Consider the following 16,167-nt stretch of genomic DNA (forward strand, 5'->3'; position numbering starts at 1 on the left):
AATAATAAAACAGTTTAAAGATACATAATTATAAGTATTTATTTATTTTTTCACAAAAAAGAAGCAATATAAAATATTTACAAATTTTTGTTTAACCTTTAAAACATCCTAAAGTATCGAATATCCAATTTCCAACAATTCATAAAATATACATTATATTATCATGGATAATATGGCATTTAAAGCAATTCAATTCTACTATGGATTCTTGCTCTTAATGTTGAGCACCCATTTGAATGTAGTAATTAACACACCTGTAAAAATGTTGTTTTACCAACTAATAATCTATGGTAGTCAAAGTAACCATTACTGAAACAATAACTAGCTATCAGTCTCAAAGGGTGGAGGTAGACTGATAAGATCCACCATAAATAATGCACACTAAACTTTGTCAGTCATACGTATTTGTTTTCATTGAAATAAGACTATAATTTACAGATGATGTTGGTTAGTTTTTAAAATTCAATTAAACCCTGCGAAACCAAGCCAAGGTCCGTTAGTTCCAATTTATTTTTTAATACGTTACTTACTGAGGTTTTAGCGAACAATACCAATACAACTGTGAATCACTTTTATCATACAATATGTACATGGTACCACTGTAGAATGATTCCAGTACGGTTATGCTATATAAAAAACGTGCCTAATAAGACCAAAAATGACATGGTATTGAGGCTAAAGCAGACACATACAAAACCAAATGTATGTTGCTAAGCCTAAAAAGGAAGACACTCAGATGCATCGCAGGCAGCACCCTTATGTATCAGATGATAAGTGAACAGATCTGAGAAATTGAGGATGTGTTCAGATGAGAAAGAAAATTCTAGAATACACACCATATAGAAAGGATGGGTGAAACTTGCCTCTCACACATGGTTGGATGGAAAACCAATAATTGGCCTTCGTCCTTCTGGCAGACCTCTCAAAAGACGGAGATAGCCAAGACCAAACGAGAAGGTATGTTTCTGAGGTTATTCCAAATTATGAAATCGCTTAAACCGTTGAAGACATATTTGAAAAGGGAAAAAATTGACCAACCCGATTGACCAAGTTTCTATATTTGTTTTTAAATGTGTAGTTATTGAATCATTTCAAATAATTATGTTATAATTCTCTTTTTAAATGCGTAAGTAAATTTGTGTAAATTGTAAATATTTATGTCACAAAGGAAAAGCGTCGTCAAATTGAAGAGAATTGTCCTGAATCATTTGATCAACAGCAGCATCAAATTGGCACCGATTATCTTCAACAGGTTAATGTGGGGTGGGCATGGATACCAAAAAGTAACAATGATGCAGAAAATTGACGAAACCAAGACTGGATTTGAACTGTAGCGCACATTAAAGAAAGAATATATTTGCAGTCGGTTAAAGTGATATTAGATAACCATAACTAATAACATATGTAAATAATATTAAAAAATGTTACATATAACCTTGTTTGTATGTAATATTATTTATAGAAAAGCTGTAAATGGATGTTCGATTTTATACAATTTACAGAAACAATAACGCCATTTCAATAATAATAAGGTACTTAGGTTTATGCTCTTAGTAATTTTTAAATGTATACAAGGTTTACCCGACGGGTAAACAAAAAACTTTTTAATAAAATTATAACAATTTTTTTTTAATTTTTATTGAAAAATTTTCGATGAAATATTATATTTTTTTAGCATGGTAACCCTATAATATTTCATGTGTGTCTTTGATGGAATCTTTATTTACGATATTATATAAAATTATTAATTCGTGATGTACATGAGAGTACCTAAAAGAATGCTCAAATGGTAATTATTACCCATTTAAAGAATATAAAAATTTACAATTAACATAATATAATAAAAAATTAAAATATCTCAATTTTTGAGGCTGAGAAATGAATACAAATATAAGTCGGTAGGTTTACGATTACAAAATGTTAACAATTATGACAAAAAAAAACACATACTTAAAGTTACAATAATTAGAAAAAAATATAAGTACAGTCGAACTTGGTTATTACGAGGAAGATGGGACCGACTGAATTGGCTCGTTATAAGCGTTACTCATTATATCAGAGAATAGGTATTTTTAAATGAGCGGTCACATAACACAAAAAATCGCAATTCAAACAAAAATACACAAATAGAATTTTTCCCCGAAACAAGCATGGCATTCATAAACTACAAAAGAAGTTGTTTATTGTAATGAATGCTGGTAGGTACCTACTTACTTCACAAACCTTAGATTTTTTTTCAACCATATGCGTGGATACATTTTCAATCTTGTCGGCGAAAACACCAATTAGGTAAGTATTTAAGATACTTAACTAGTGTCATAAACGTAATCCGAACCCGGCGGCATCCTGTCCGGTCGGATTTTATTGCTTAGGGTCGAAATATTTTAAAATGATCGACACATTAACAGTTTTTCAGAAAAATTTTGACGATATTTTAGCTCGGTATATCCGATAAGGAGCTCGTTATAAAAGTGAATGTATGCAGAAAATCATAAACTAAAATGTCAACGAATGTTTCCTCATTATATCCGAGATCTTGCTATATCCATGATCGTAATAACCGAGCTCGACTGTATTAACTTACCTAACAATATTATGACGAAAAACAAAAACACAAAAAAAATCACAAGATAATTTTTGGTAAGTATCCAATCTTGTGAGTTGGTTTCTTTTTGCACAATATATAGATGGTACCATAGAATAACAAAAGGAATGAATGGAAAATATTATTGTGAATACAAAGCTATTCGACAATACTGAATGTCCTACTCTCAGCCCATTGGTTGTAATATATTTTCTAGGCGGTCACCAACTACTACAGTATAAAATGTGCAATGAACAATATATCTACATACAAAAACAGTCAGTTACCGGTGGAAAAGACAAAAATTAGCCTCCAGCTAGAAAACATGTAATACTTGACAGTATAGGAATAAACATTGTGATGGTTGATAATCCGCATGAATAAAATATGACCATGAATTCATAAACCCTGTTAATCCAAACACTGCTACATAATTCAAAAAAATTCACGAAACAATGCAATGTAACCAAATATAATTTTCATATAAAACAGTACATTTGGCCCCCGTAAGTTACTTTTGCCACAACCGGGACCCATGACATTATAGGCTGACACGGTACGGCTCGGTCATCGTGGGTATATCAATATGCGTTTGGACCCAGAGTATGGACTTAGTATGTTGAGCAACTCAGTAACATCCGGTAAAACAACCTCATAGAAAAGAAAGAAGTTACTCGGGCATAATTAAAAGGGATGATGACTCAAAAATGATTGGGAATCCATACTCTAATATCTTGTTATGTTGTCTTCAAATACAAATGAAAAATAGTTGCAGGTACATAATGGTGTTTTAAGATCACAGGGACCAAACTACAAAAATGCATGTTTTGAGTTAGCCACCGTTTCGATAATGCCGTAATCATATTTATTGGTGACACAAAGCACTGTCGTACATAATATATCTGTTAACAAATAGTTAAGTAAAGTGTGCATTATTTAATGAATTTCATAGTAGCAAAATCTTTATTTGCGTTTATCTAAAAACTGTGCCACCCACTAATGCACTAAGAGTCGCTTAAGCATCGGCTTATGTCGTGGGTCCCAGGTTCAAATCCTGGTTCTAGCAAATACATTTATATTGTTTTTCAATTGGTGTTTGGAATCAGAGTATAGGCCTAATAGGTTGAGCAAGTGGCTGACATCAATTTCTCGTAAAAACAAACATCATCAATACAAACCTTCACTCTGTGGAAGCCCATATTATGATCTTATTAGGATCAGATATGGTCAAAAGAAAAAGAAGAAAAAACTGTGTTATTATAGATAGGCCCCTGTGATCCTAAAACCTCGAAATATGTGATGTAAGACATATAAAGCATTGACTGAATTGAAAACTTCAATATTTGAGTGGATATTTCAAGGGTTGATGTAGTCACATTAAATAAATAACTGACATAATTAGTATCATAAAGAAATGCCATTCGCTACTTTTATTATTCTATGGATGGGAGAGACAATAAAAACGTGGTTGTAATTTTTTTTGAAAAATGAATTATCGATATTTATAAGTGATATTTCACAACGTTGAGCACAATTTATTATATGAACATAAGAAAATACATTTTTAAAATGTAAACAAAAAAATAAATGATGAAAAGAAATTACAGAAGTAATATAAAAATAAAGAATAATAAATTGAGAAAAAGAATTAAGTATATATATACAATAATAAAATTGTTGCTGTCAGAGATTCACGAATATATTTTGTTCTTCCGTTGTTTACAATCGGACTGTGTTTATATACATTCATTGCAAAAGCGACAAATCCAAGAATAATTTTTGAGACAACTCAGTCTTCAGGCCCTAAGCATTGTCAGACTTATGTAAATACAACGGCTTATGCCATATGCGTTATTTGAAATAAGACAACGTCTAAGTACCTAACATTTAATAATAACTACCATTCCAAATAACACAAAGCATAAATCATGTTATTTACATAATTATGACTATACATACGGCCCTTATTACCAGATGCTTAGTCAACGGTCGCATAATATTAGGTGGCCGAAATTGACCGTTAAGTGAAAGTTGCAGCTGTTAGAATAGTCAAAGTGTATTGTGCAGGGATGTCTCGCTTTATGGCCGAGATACATTTCTAGAAAGTTTGACCGCAAAGTGAAATGCCGTATAAAGAATCATTTATTTCCATACAATTTTCCAAAGAATCGGTTCCAATTTTAGAAAGTTACATTTCTATTACAAAAATAAATGCGTTCTTCATTGGGATCAATTTGAAATAGGATATAATTTTGAGAGCATCTTAAACTAGCCGCCATTGTGAAGATTACATTCTTGAAACATAATTTTCAGTTTCGCAAAAATGTCTAAAACTAATCTACAAATGCATAATGTATAACCAACAGATCCCTGAAACATGGAAGCATAAAAAAATCCAGTTGGCATCAGACAAACAGTATCTCATCATATTTCAATAAAGTTTTAAATTTATTCACAATAGTTCAAAACGCGACGCACACGGCAAAAACTACTTGTTCCCGAGCAGCATACTTCTAAAGTCATTGTTGGACATCTTGGCAGGGGGTGGTGCGTCGGAATTATCTCCACTGGCTCCACTGTCCACGGATGATACAACAATTTTCTGCAATACCCTGGGTACGAAACTGAGCTGCGTGCGTGCAGCGCCTCTACTGCAAAATATAAAACACATTTTACACGTTAGTAATATTACGAATGTACAAATTTCTCCTCATGAATGACAGGCATCCGGGACTCATCTGATGTGCATATAACATTCATAAGTCGGGATTAAAACTCTCTCCCTTATGTGAGTGCGGACAAATGCTGAGGACAATGTTCAGACCTGCGTCCCGTATTCCTTCCCTGGAAGACATTCTCCCATCCATCAAAGCCACAATATGTTAATATAAATTATATTAAATTCGAGATTGTTTTGAGGATGACAATGGCCGTGTTTCAATGCATAGAATATATGTGTCGCTGAATTTCAAAACCCGCTACATACATATAACACTTTTTAATTATTTTGAGAAAATCAATAAAAACCTTTTGAACTAAAAAGGTTTTTGAATGTTCACGTAGTGTTATAGCAGGAATTGAAAGACACATTGATTTTGTGTCATAAATGACAGTCAATCGTAGCGGATTTTGAAAGAGGCGATAGAATTTTCGTGTAGAGATTTTAATAACAACTCCATTGATATATAATATATATCTTAATTATTTCAAAAAAGTGTTTCAGCGACACATATATTCTATGCATTGAAACACTGCCATCTTTGGCAGCTATTTTGATGTGCCTGATGTACATTATCTATGTTTGATGTACGACATAATATATGTGATTTCTGTGTTCATCTAAATATTCTAAATCATGGCGGTTCGGTGCATTTAAGGTGATGTCTCTAGGTAAAGTTGTTATCGAAAAATAGCTAGAAAAGTTTATTAATCGGTAGATATATATTCAAAAGTAATGAGAAAAATAAAATAAAAAATTAAGATGTATCGTGGAGTTCTATATACCAAAAATACGTGTCAAATTCGGTACATTTCTATCGGGTGGTAAGAATGAATGACATAAGATTTATTATCAAAATTATGATAAAAATATACCTAAATCTATTACCTAGCGAAACGCTAAACGTAAATTGGAATTTATTATATCCTTATATCTTTTTTTTTAAATTTAAAAAACATCGATTTAGAGGTTAGAAAGCATGCAATTAAAATCGAAATATGTCGGTTTAGACGCAATTTATCGCAAAAAGCGATTAGCGTTTCTATTAAAAATATTATTTATTAATTTTTACGGCAGTTATTTAAATTTAATCTTGTATTTTTGTATATTAACGAATCGATAGAAATCGAAACCATAATAATTGCTCGAATTGGCAACATGCTGACAACACTTAGCCGACGCTTGGCCGTATAGTGCTGCCGTCGTGGAATTATTTGGAAACAAAATATCTTCATACAAAATACACACACAACCATAACATGACGTTGAAAATGAAACTCACACATAGACAAGACAAAATAACATTTCTCTGCATTTTGACAAAAATCAGTTTATTAGTTTGAGGCGAAATTGCCATATGAATAAAAATAACTTAATAATTGAAATTACAATATTAACTTAATTTACGTAGAAACCTGCCTATATTCAAAATTTGAAACTGCAAATTATTTGCAATTAGTATTTGCTTAAATTACAACTGTTTTTTATCATTATTTATGATAAAAATAATAAACAAATCTCGCATTTTAACATATGGTAGCATTCGTGCTCTCGATCGAATATCGGGTTTATGACAATTATTCTTCTTTATTTTGCCATTATTAGGTATATTGTTTGAAAACAGGAAGGAATCGACTCATCAGTAACATTTTTGTCAAGTAAGTAAACTTTTCAGTGTATAATAAATAATATTATTATCGTACATCAAAATGACAAACTATGTCACGCAGTTTTGATTGTCAAACAAACATTCAAAAATTATTGAAAAGACTTATTGATATACTGTATTTTCAATCACAATCATGCATTTATCATCAATATATATTATTTTAGGCGTAGACTCATCGTTTTCGTAGAATTATAAATACTTTACGTTAGTTTGAGGTTATGTTTATGACAAATGTCATCGAGCCCATCTTGTACGTTTTGTAAATTATCTAATAGATAGTGAATTTCTTTCATTCGCATAATATGATTGTAGAACCGAATTTAATAAAATAATCTTCCCTGGCTCACAAAATGGTAGGTTTACAATTTTCTTAATAATATATTTATTGGTTTTATAGACCATCCGGTCATACACTAGATTCATTTTCATTACATGCTTTGGCATAAAAACAAGAATTCATTACATCTTGTACACATGATGTAGCGATTGTCTCGAATGAGGAGTTGACATATTATTGCCCATCATTATTTGTATTTTTACTGCTAAATACTTGAATTAATGAGGAAATATGGATAATGTAATAATATTTTTTTCCTATTGTTTCAGTATGCCGAATGCTGGTCCGGAATTGGAGGAAGATTTGTTGGTGAGAGGGCATGTTGCTGACAATGTCCTCAGCTCCTTTTTCGAATACTTCAACCTCACTCTCTTCGAAAAAATAGCTGAGCAGACAAATTTATATTCAGCACAAAAAAGGGACTTGTGGTCGGTGAATACAAATTCGAAATTCGTATTCACCGGCATCAAAATTATGATGGGTACATTAAGGTTTCCGCAGACTCGAATGTACTGGTGTTATGATCTAAGCATTCCAATCATTAATCAAGCAATGCCCAGAGACGGGTACTTCGAACTGCGGAATCACTTTCATTTTGCAGATAACACTGCTGACCGCACGGGCTGCACAGATAAACTTTGGAAGATTAGTCCCTTTTTAAGTGAGGTTCTAAAAAAATGCCATACTTTGCCCAGACCTGCTCATAACTCCATCGATGAGCAAATGATGCCGCTCACTGGCCGCTGTAGACACAGGCAATTTGTGCTTAACAAGCCAAATCCTGTAGGCCTTAAAAATTTTGTTCTCGCGGCCAGAGATGGATTAGTGATAGATTTTCACATATATGTAGGGAAGGGAACGGTATCAGATGGAGATATGAAGCAGTTCGGTCTGGGCGCAAGTGTGGTCAAGTTACTCTGCCGGACTCTCCCCAATCCTCCTGCATTGTCTATACTGATCGTTTTTTCACTAGTTTGAAGCTCGCCGATTCGTTACTTCACGACAAAATGTTCTTAACTGGAACTGTCAGAAGTAATAGACTCGGCGATGTGATTAAGAAATTAAAAAAACGATAAGGCAATGCAGAGGGGAGATTGGGATGAGAAGTTTCGGTAGGATGACAAAGTCTGTGTAGTCAAGTGGAAAGAAAATAAATCCGTGTTATTATTTTCCACTGCGGTCGGCAGTACTCCTGTTGGTACCTGCATGCGATGGTCGAAGGAAGTAAAGAGGAAGATCAGTGCCACTCAGCCGGCCATTGTAAAGCACTACAATATGTCGATGGGTGGCATTGATCTTTGCGATCGGATAATTACTTATTACAGGACTGCGATGAAGACATGCAAATGGCCTGTGAGGGTTTTTAACCACTTTGTGGACTTGGCGGTGGTAAACTGTTGGCTAATGTATATGCGGAATTGTAAACTAGAAAATGTACCCCGAAAGGATATTATGGGACTGTTGTCGTACTGAATCAGATTAGCGAAAGCTATTATTCGGTATGAAGATCGGGTAGCCAACATTTTAACACTGCCAGCACGAGGTCGGCCAAGAAACATGTCGACATCGCAGGTAGACACAGAGCCACCAGCTCGCAGGAGAACGGTTGTCCCCCAACCGATCGCTGAGGTATGTTTGGACAGCGTTGGCCACCATTCAGCATCCGTGTGCAGATACCCTGGATGCAAGTGCCGCACCAGGTATATTTGCATAAAATGCAATATATACGTGTGCACACAATTTTGCTTTGAGCTGTATCACACAGTATAGGATGCAGCTCAAAGCAATTTTAAAGTACATATTTAGGGTTTTATTTCATAATTTTAACTAATTTTAAGTGTAAATATATTTAATTATCCTATTTATAAGGTTTTTGTATTATTTTTATTGTGTAATGTTCTATTAAAATTGACCACTCCTATGAACAAGTTGTTTTCTTTACCTTCCCTAAGTTTATAGAGTAGGTAATATTCATCTGCAGTGTGACCTGGTATGTGCATATAGTATATTTTACTTTATAAAATAAAAATAAAAAATTTGTCAATAGACTAATACTTCTCTTCCATATTTTCATTCCTTTGGCCCTATATTGGCCTTTTGTATTCTAAATTTCTATTCAAAATGAAAAAAGAAGTTGGCAAGTATAAATTGATTTAAAACTTTTCTTTTAAATCATAAAAAAATGTCAATACGATATAATAAAATATTGTACTTATTTAAAAAAAAATATAATTATTTGAATAGGTATATATATATAATAATATTATAGTAGAATATATTATTATATTCTTATAATATGTAAATGAATTTTTGTCTAGCGATTTTTTTCATACTTGCAACATATTATGGTAACTTACTGCCATCTGGTTAGAATTGACCAAAGTTTTTAGTAACAGATTTTTAGAAATTCATGGTAGATGCCTTTAAATATAAAAAGATGGCGTAAAAGTCACATTATATGTGTTATTTAGGCCAAAGACATCGCCTTAATAGCCTATTGATTTACAATAATTGACGTGGTCTTTATCCTTTCCTAAGCAAGATATTCAATTTTTGATAACCACGAAACGTTAAACAAAGTCTAAGGATCCAGAAAATATGCCTAGAACTATTGTTACAATACGAGCATTCTAACGGGGGCTTAACGAAACTTTTAATTTAACCCTAGGATTCCGTAGAACCAATTTGGGAAACGTTGCTTTAAATAATAATAATCATACCTTGCCGAAGCTTGTCCAAGGCTAGCAGAAATATTTATTGGGTCGGCTTTCCTGGCAGGCGGAGCGCTAAACGCAACACTCAGAGGTCTTCCGCCAACATCCAATTCATCGGCACCCCTCAATGCAGCGCTTGCACTTTTTTCATCTACGTATTCTATATACGCAAGGCCTTTAGGGTTGCCAGTCCTGTAAATGAAAATAATATTAAGAGAATGTAATTGAAAAATATATAAAATCTAGAAAATAAAATTCGAATTATTAATTAAAAATTAACTCAGAAAAGCTAAATAAACATCTCAGATATTATTCTAAATAATGATTTTTAGGACACCGTTAAAAAATCTTTATATACCAAGGGCATGCACTGTCAAATGAAAATGTTGGAAAACTACTGCAATAGAAGGTATCTCTGATTATACATTAAAAAAAACACTTACTTATAAGTAACTATCCTGATGTCTTTGAGTTCGCCATACTTTTGAAAAACGTCTCTGAGCGCCTTGTCGGTGCAGTGGTCAAAGGCAATGTTCTTCACAAAGAGCTTGTTCCTCTCGATGCCGGTGGGGTAAACAAAATGCTTCTTCCGCGTGTCTTTGGTGGGACAGTAGCGGGATATGAACATCGGTCGATTCCCTAATGGCACTCGGTCATGCAGCAATGCTTTGTTCACGGAATCCTGTTAAAAATAAATTGATTAGTCTGTAGCAGGGCTAATGATAAATGGAATTGCTATCATAATTTTAAACCCATTATAATAGAGTTCAGCTATATCTGTGATTGCGAAGGTTTGTATCATCCAGTTAGGTTTCGATACCGTTAAGTATTTAAATAATTAGGTTATGATAGATTATGCTTACCGTATCTTTGTAGACACAGTAGCAAATGCTACCGAAGGTTTTGACTCCCTTCACAAGCCGCAGTTCATCTATGGTACCGTATTCACTTAATTTGCCTCGAAGATGGTCTTCGTCGACACTGAAACATATAAACCAGCTGTTAAAAAACAACATAAACCCAGAAAATCATCTGCAAATTCACTTTCCAATACGGATTCCTTCGTAAGGAACTTCAGTCTTATTATCCGCATCTGTAAAAAACCACAATCATTTCAAGACAACTTTAGATTCACTCAAACGGTCAATTCCCTTAACAATTAAACATACAGCCATTGCCGAGATAAACCCCGAAACTTGCATTTGTTACGAATGAATCTTATTGTATATATACTACATATATGATATTTCGAACATGAAACATGCCGTAAAAAGGGCCTTGGCAGTATCTGAAAGGCCAAATATAATTTGCGAAACAAAAAATCAAAAAACTACAACATCTCTAAAATCTCACTTGTAACACTTGACAAAATTCAAGGTAAATCAATGGTAAAATCATTCACTGATATGGTAAAATGTTTTAGGAACATTCCGGTAGATGTCAGTATGTGTCCTGTTTTGAAATTATTTATTTTGACCGAATTATTAGTACTACCGAGATATCTCGTATCTGGCATAGCGAACTTGGACCATTTGATGAGATATCTCGTATCTGGCAGTGATCGGGATAATTCATAACGGAATTAAATCATTCACACAATACAAATGTAACCTTTGGCACTAAAATACACTGAACAATATAAATTATGAATATTAAAATGAGCCTCCACAAAAATCACATATCGACTGCTTAATCTACAAATAAGCAAACTGCACTTTTGACCAAAAATGAGATTTTGATGGCATTTTGTTATAAAGCATGTTTTCTATACTCACACAAAATTTCAAATTCCTAAACCTATAAACAAATGCGTTATCGTTCTTCACACAAAACAGACAACTGCAGGTGCCAATTTTCCATTATTATAAATGGAACAACTCCACCCTTTATATAATTTTTCTTCATATATAAAAGGGAAGCTAAAATAGTGTATTAATTTATAGTGCAGCTTATTAATTGTAAAAATAAATGAATTTCTGAGTGTATTTTTTTTTTCCGACCATGTTCGATCCTTATCATATGGGCCTCCACAGAGTAGAGGTTTGTATTAACAGATTTTGTTTTTTACGAGAAATGGATGTCAGCCACTTGCTTAACCTATTAGGTCCATCCCCTGACTCACACACAAAATATGTGTACTTGCCAGACCCAGGTTTCAAACCTGGGACCCACGGCGTTATAGTCCAATGCTTAAGCCGCGCGGCCAAGTGTATTTTTGGAATTGTTAAATTTCACTCGATAGTTAAATTATTAAGTTTTTTCTCCTTCCTGAACAATTTGCCCAAACGGAGTTAGCCGGTTTGCAGATTAAGCAGTCAATATGTAATTTTTTGCTGCCCTGATTTCGCCTTTCAGAGTCCCATGCAGCGGCGGCTGGTCTAACATCATAAAAGTGCACTGCACTGCTTGCATTGCTATGGAACATTGTTCAACATCGTAAATCATATTTTTTCGTCATAGGTTTTTAATATTATCGCTCACTTATTGTAATGCAAACCATAAACCGATGTGCCCATATTGCCAATAGGCGATAATACAGGCACTATGCACCGTATACGTCATCCTCGCTGAAATCATTTGCGCCCGGGCAATACATTTAGTTTACTTAAAATGAACCCAAAGCTTAGTATGAACTAAAGCCATTAAAAATAACTTAAACCGTGCTAATAGTTTTTGCCATGCGTAAGTTCCAGAATATCGTGCGCCGACCGGGTAAAATGACATCATATTGGTCTGAGTAGAGAGCAATTACTGATTTAAATTATGGTTTGTTATTATAGACACTGTAGTTTATTGTTCACGGTCAAATTATGTTTAGTATCATATTTAGCAATCTCGTATGTAAAATGTCTGTAAAACTAAAAACAATAGAATTAATTATTTTCTAAATTTAAAATCGGTAAGAAATACAATGTCGGTAAGATATTTTGATTTATGTGTATTCTGTGTGTTGTAATTATTTATAATATAGAAAATTATTAATTCATGAATTCTAGTGATAAGCTAATAAATCTTAATACTATTTCACAAAGTTCAGTTTCATAATAATCATTATTCATATGGTGTACAAATTGGTAAAGATACCTAATGTACTTATATAGAATAAGATGGCTTCCGTTAAAAGTAAGAGGTATTTATCTACTATAAGAGATACAATCGTTTCTTAAAACTAATCCAATAAAGATTTAATTAACTCGCATCGTGTTTTATTAAAAATATAAAATATACATGTAATTTCCCAAATGTCAATAACGTTTTGTCAAATCAAAAACAACGCCGAATTGATTTCATTTTTCAATAAGGTAAGTTTCCAGCGCACCCTCAAAAATTACAATCCAAAAAATCACCGGCCGCCACTGGTCCCATGTACCTATTACTCTACTCCTATGAAGTCAGGATGGGATCATCAAATAGAGCACAATAGTCCACGTAAAGAAAGATATAGTGATCATCTGACAATAGATCTCGTAAATACAGAGGTACAGTTGTAAGCTTTTGTAAAATATGTGAATTGGGGATATTGTCCCGAGTCACTAGGTAGTTCAAAATTTAAAATATCACAATAAAAATTGATATTATAATCTATGATATTGTAGAGTAAGTAAAACAGAATTCACTCCAAAAATAATATAGTGGGAGACAACTGCAAAGAAACTTCTTATTATGATGAAAAATAAACAGACTTGCATTTTCCTCACCACACATAAAGACGGCAACACAGTGTTCAATACTGATTTCCATACCCAGGGCATGCAAACACTCGCAAGTGACACCGACCAATTCACTCATATTTTAAAGCTGTCATCAGCGCAACAAGAACTAGAGTCAATCAAACATTCGATGAGTTGCAATCGCAAACTGCAATTATCTGCACGATTACCTACCGCGTGTTTTGCCATTCATACCCTCCATACAGTCCACTATTTTACAAGCATGCATTTAATTGATTTTTGATTTCGCTTAGTATATAGTAAATCTTACGTAAGTATAATATTATAAACTTACTTGAAATCTAAATTACTAATAAATGCGGTTCTAGAGTCTCTCTCCTCGTCTCCGGTCTCGGAAAACTTGGGTTCCTGGTTCCTGAACGCCTCGTAACCAGGCGGCGGTGCACCACTCGATTTTCCTGATCCACCAGCCTCCACCTTTTGCTTCTTCACCGGAAGATCTGAATCTGAAGACCATATACATTGATTGTAATAATTAGTGTCACAAAAATAATAAAATAATAGCAATTGATAATGAATTTAGTATCTATACCGTACGGGGTAGCATCTAGGGGCGGCAGGTTATATAAAAGTATGGTGAAGCAGGCAAGTATGGTGAAAAAGTATGGTGAGGTAGGCTGGTAATCAATTTACGGCAAAATTTCCACGTTAACATTATATTATATGGGTACGTTATAATGACCAAAGTAAATCCTTCGTGATGCCCTGCTTTTTTTTTTATCGCGTCGCTATTTCTCGTAAGTTGTCGACTATTGTTGACATGCTTCATTCAGTTGTATGAGAAAACCGATTCCTTGCCCCTCTTTTTATTTAATACCTCTATGGGTGGCATTGTGGTTTACTAAGGGTGGTAACTTTCCAATGTATGTCACAGACTGGCAATTACATGTCGATTTTATATATAGACGCATACTCCTTATCAGTCGGAAAGACAAAATGACAAATTGCAAGGTGATGGCGAGGATGAAAAGACTAAAGAAATAATTAGATAAATAAAAACATGATAGTTGGCACATCATGTGGCATCCCGAGAGATATAAACTTCTGCATTTTAGCATTGAAGGGAAGATCTCAGTTTAACGACGTCCTGACTCCATGAATCTCATAGACTGCTTTGAGCACAACTCTCCATCCCTACTTAAAGCAGTGCCTTGGGCGAACGCATTGCTGATATCCAATAACAGATATGGCACAAAAAGAAAGACGAACTTAAGATGTGTCAGCCAGATAGACGTTCCTCGAAACTTCATAATGCCTCTATGGATCAACCTAAGAAAAGGAACTGCACTAGTAGAGGTTTTACCCAACTCTACAACTAACACGTTATTGTCTATGCTCATGGTTAGAACATACCCAATGGCGAGTCGGAAATGACAGTTGTCTAGAGTCCTTGAATCTATGTCGAGGTTGCAAGGGCTCTCAGCCCTTTTCCAAATTACTAAGTTAAAAGAGCCATGTCAAACCTTCACACTCAAAACATAGTTTAATATAACTTCATGGTATCTACTGTGTAATAACCACTAATGTATTTTGTCATATAAACGACATAAAATACCAACGCTTGTTTTCTTTCAACACTGTCCATACAATATCACATGTCACATACAAAAGCAACCGTCTGAATATAAAATAATAACGGGGGTAGTTGACTAAGCAAATAACAAGTACACCCCTTATACACTAACTTACAGTAATAATCTCTATAATATGTTGTGTCTCTTACCCTTCTGATCAAAGGATTTTCTCTTTGCACTGTTCCTCGTAACTTTGTCATTATTTGAGCTCTCAATATCAGTCTTTTCGCTATCAACATCTCCGTTAGCAGAGTCGAACTTTCTCTTCTTGCTATTGGATATTAATTGTTTACTATTATTAGAAGCTGCCGAGCCAGCGGCCTTGCTATTACTCCCGCTGTTCTCCGACTGAAGGTCCTGGTGTGATCTCTTGGTGACGTTTTTTTGAGGACTCGAGTTTGCGGTCTCTTGGTTGGCTTTACCCTTTTTCTTTTTCTTGTTTTTGGCAAACGGTTCGTCTTTGTTCTTCGGTTGGAATTTGGAATTATGTGATGATTTGTTTCGGTAATTGGAGTAGCCCTCGGACTGGTTTCTGGCGCGGGTCTCTTCCCATTCCTTCGCCTTTTCCTAGAATATATAAACATTATTATCCAAATAAACGGTTTCACAAAATATGATATTATTTTAAAATTAAAAAAAAAAAAAAAAAAAAAAACTACAACAGACATAAATAACTTCATTCTGGCGCTAAAACCTTATACGGGTCTAGTGTTTAAATCAAATACATACGACAAAATCCCTCCATATTCTGTAACGGCTCTTCATTTGCTTCCGGCTTGCCGAATGTCAGTTTCTTTGTCATCGGTAAATCATCCATAATGTCATCTAAGGCCCAATTT

At 33.9% G+C, this 16,167-nt stretch overlaps 1 protein-coding gene across 1 annotated transcript in view; it reads right to left on the reverse strand.

Moving 5' to 3' along the window:
* Positions 1–2,403: 2,403 nt before the first annotated feature.
* Rnp4F (RNA-binding protein 4F) overlaps positions 2,404–16,167 on the reverse strand; it is a 28,917-nt gene continuing 15,153 nt past the window's right edge. Inside the window, exons 11-16 of the mRNA XM_085950310.1 lie at positions 15,478–15,895; positions 14,029–14,200; positions 10,887–11,004; positions 10,467–10,705; positions 10,030–10,215; positions 2,404–5,235 (exon numbers count right to left, since the gene is read on the reverse strand). Of these exons, the coding sequence (XP_085806436.1) occupies positions 5,073–5,235; positions 10,030–10,215; positions 10,467–10,705; positions 10,887–11,004; positions 14,029–14,200; positions 15,478–15,895 (1,296 nt within the window). The 3' untranslated portion in view covers positions 2,404–5,072. The remainder of the gene's footprint in view (positions 5,236–10,029; positions 10,216–10,466; positions 10,706–10,886; positions 11,005–14,028; positions 14,201–15,477; positions 15,896–16,167) is intronic.

The sequence above is a fragment of the Rhyacophila brunnea genome, unplaced genomic scaffold (genome assembly GCF_057557595.1).
Source record: "Rhyacophila brunnea isolate RB1 unplaced genomic scaffold, BYU_Rbru_1.0 scaffold_23, whole genome shotgun sequence".
In the NCBI taxonomy this organism is placed as follows: domain Eukaryota; kingdom Metazoa; phylum Arthropoda; class Insecta; order Trichoptera; family Rhyacophilidae; genus Rhyacophila; species Rhyacophila brunnea.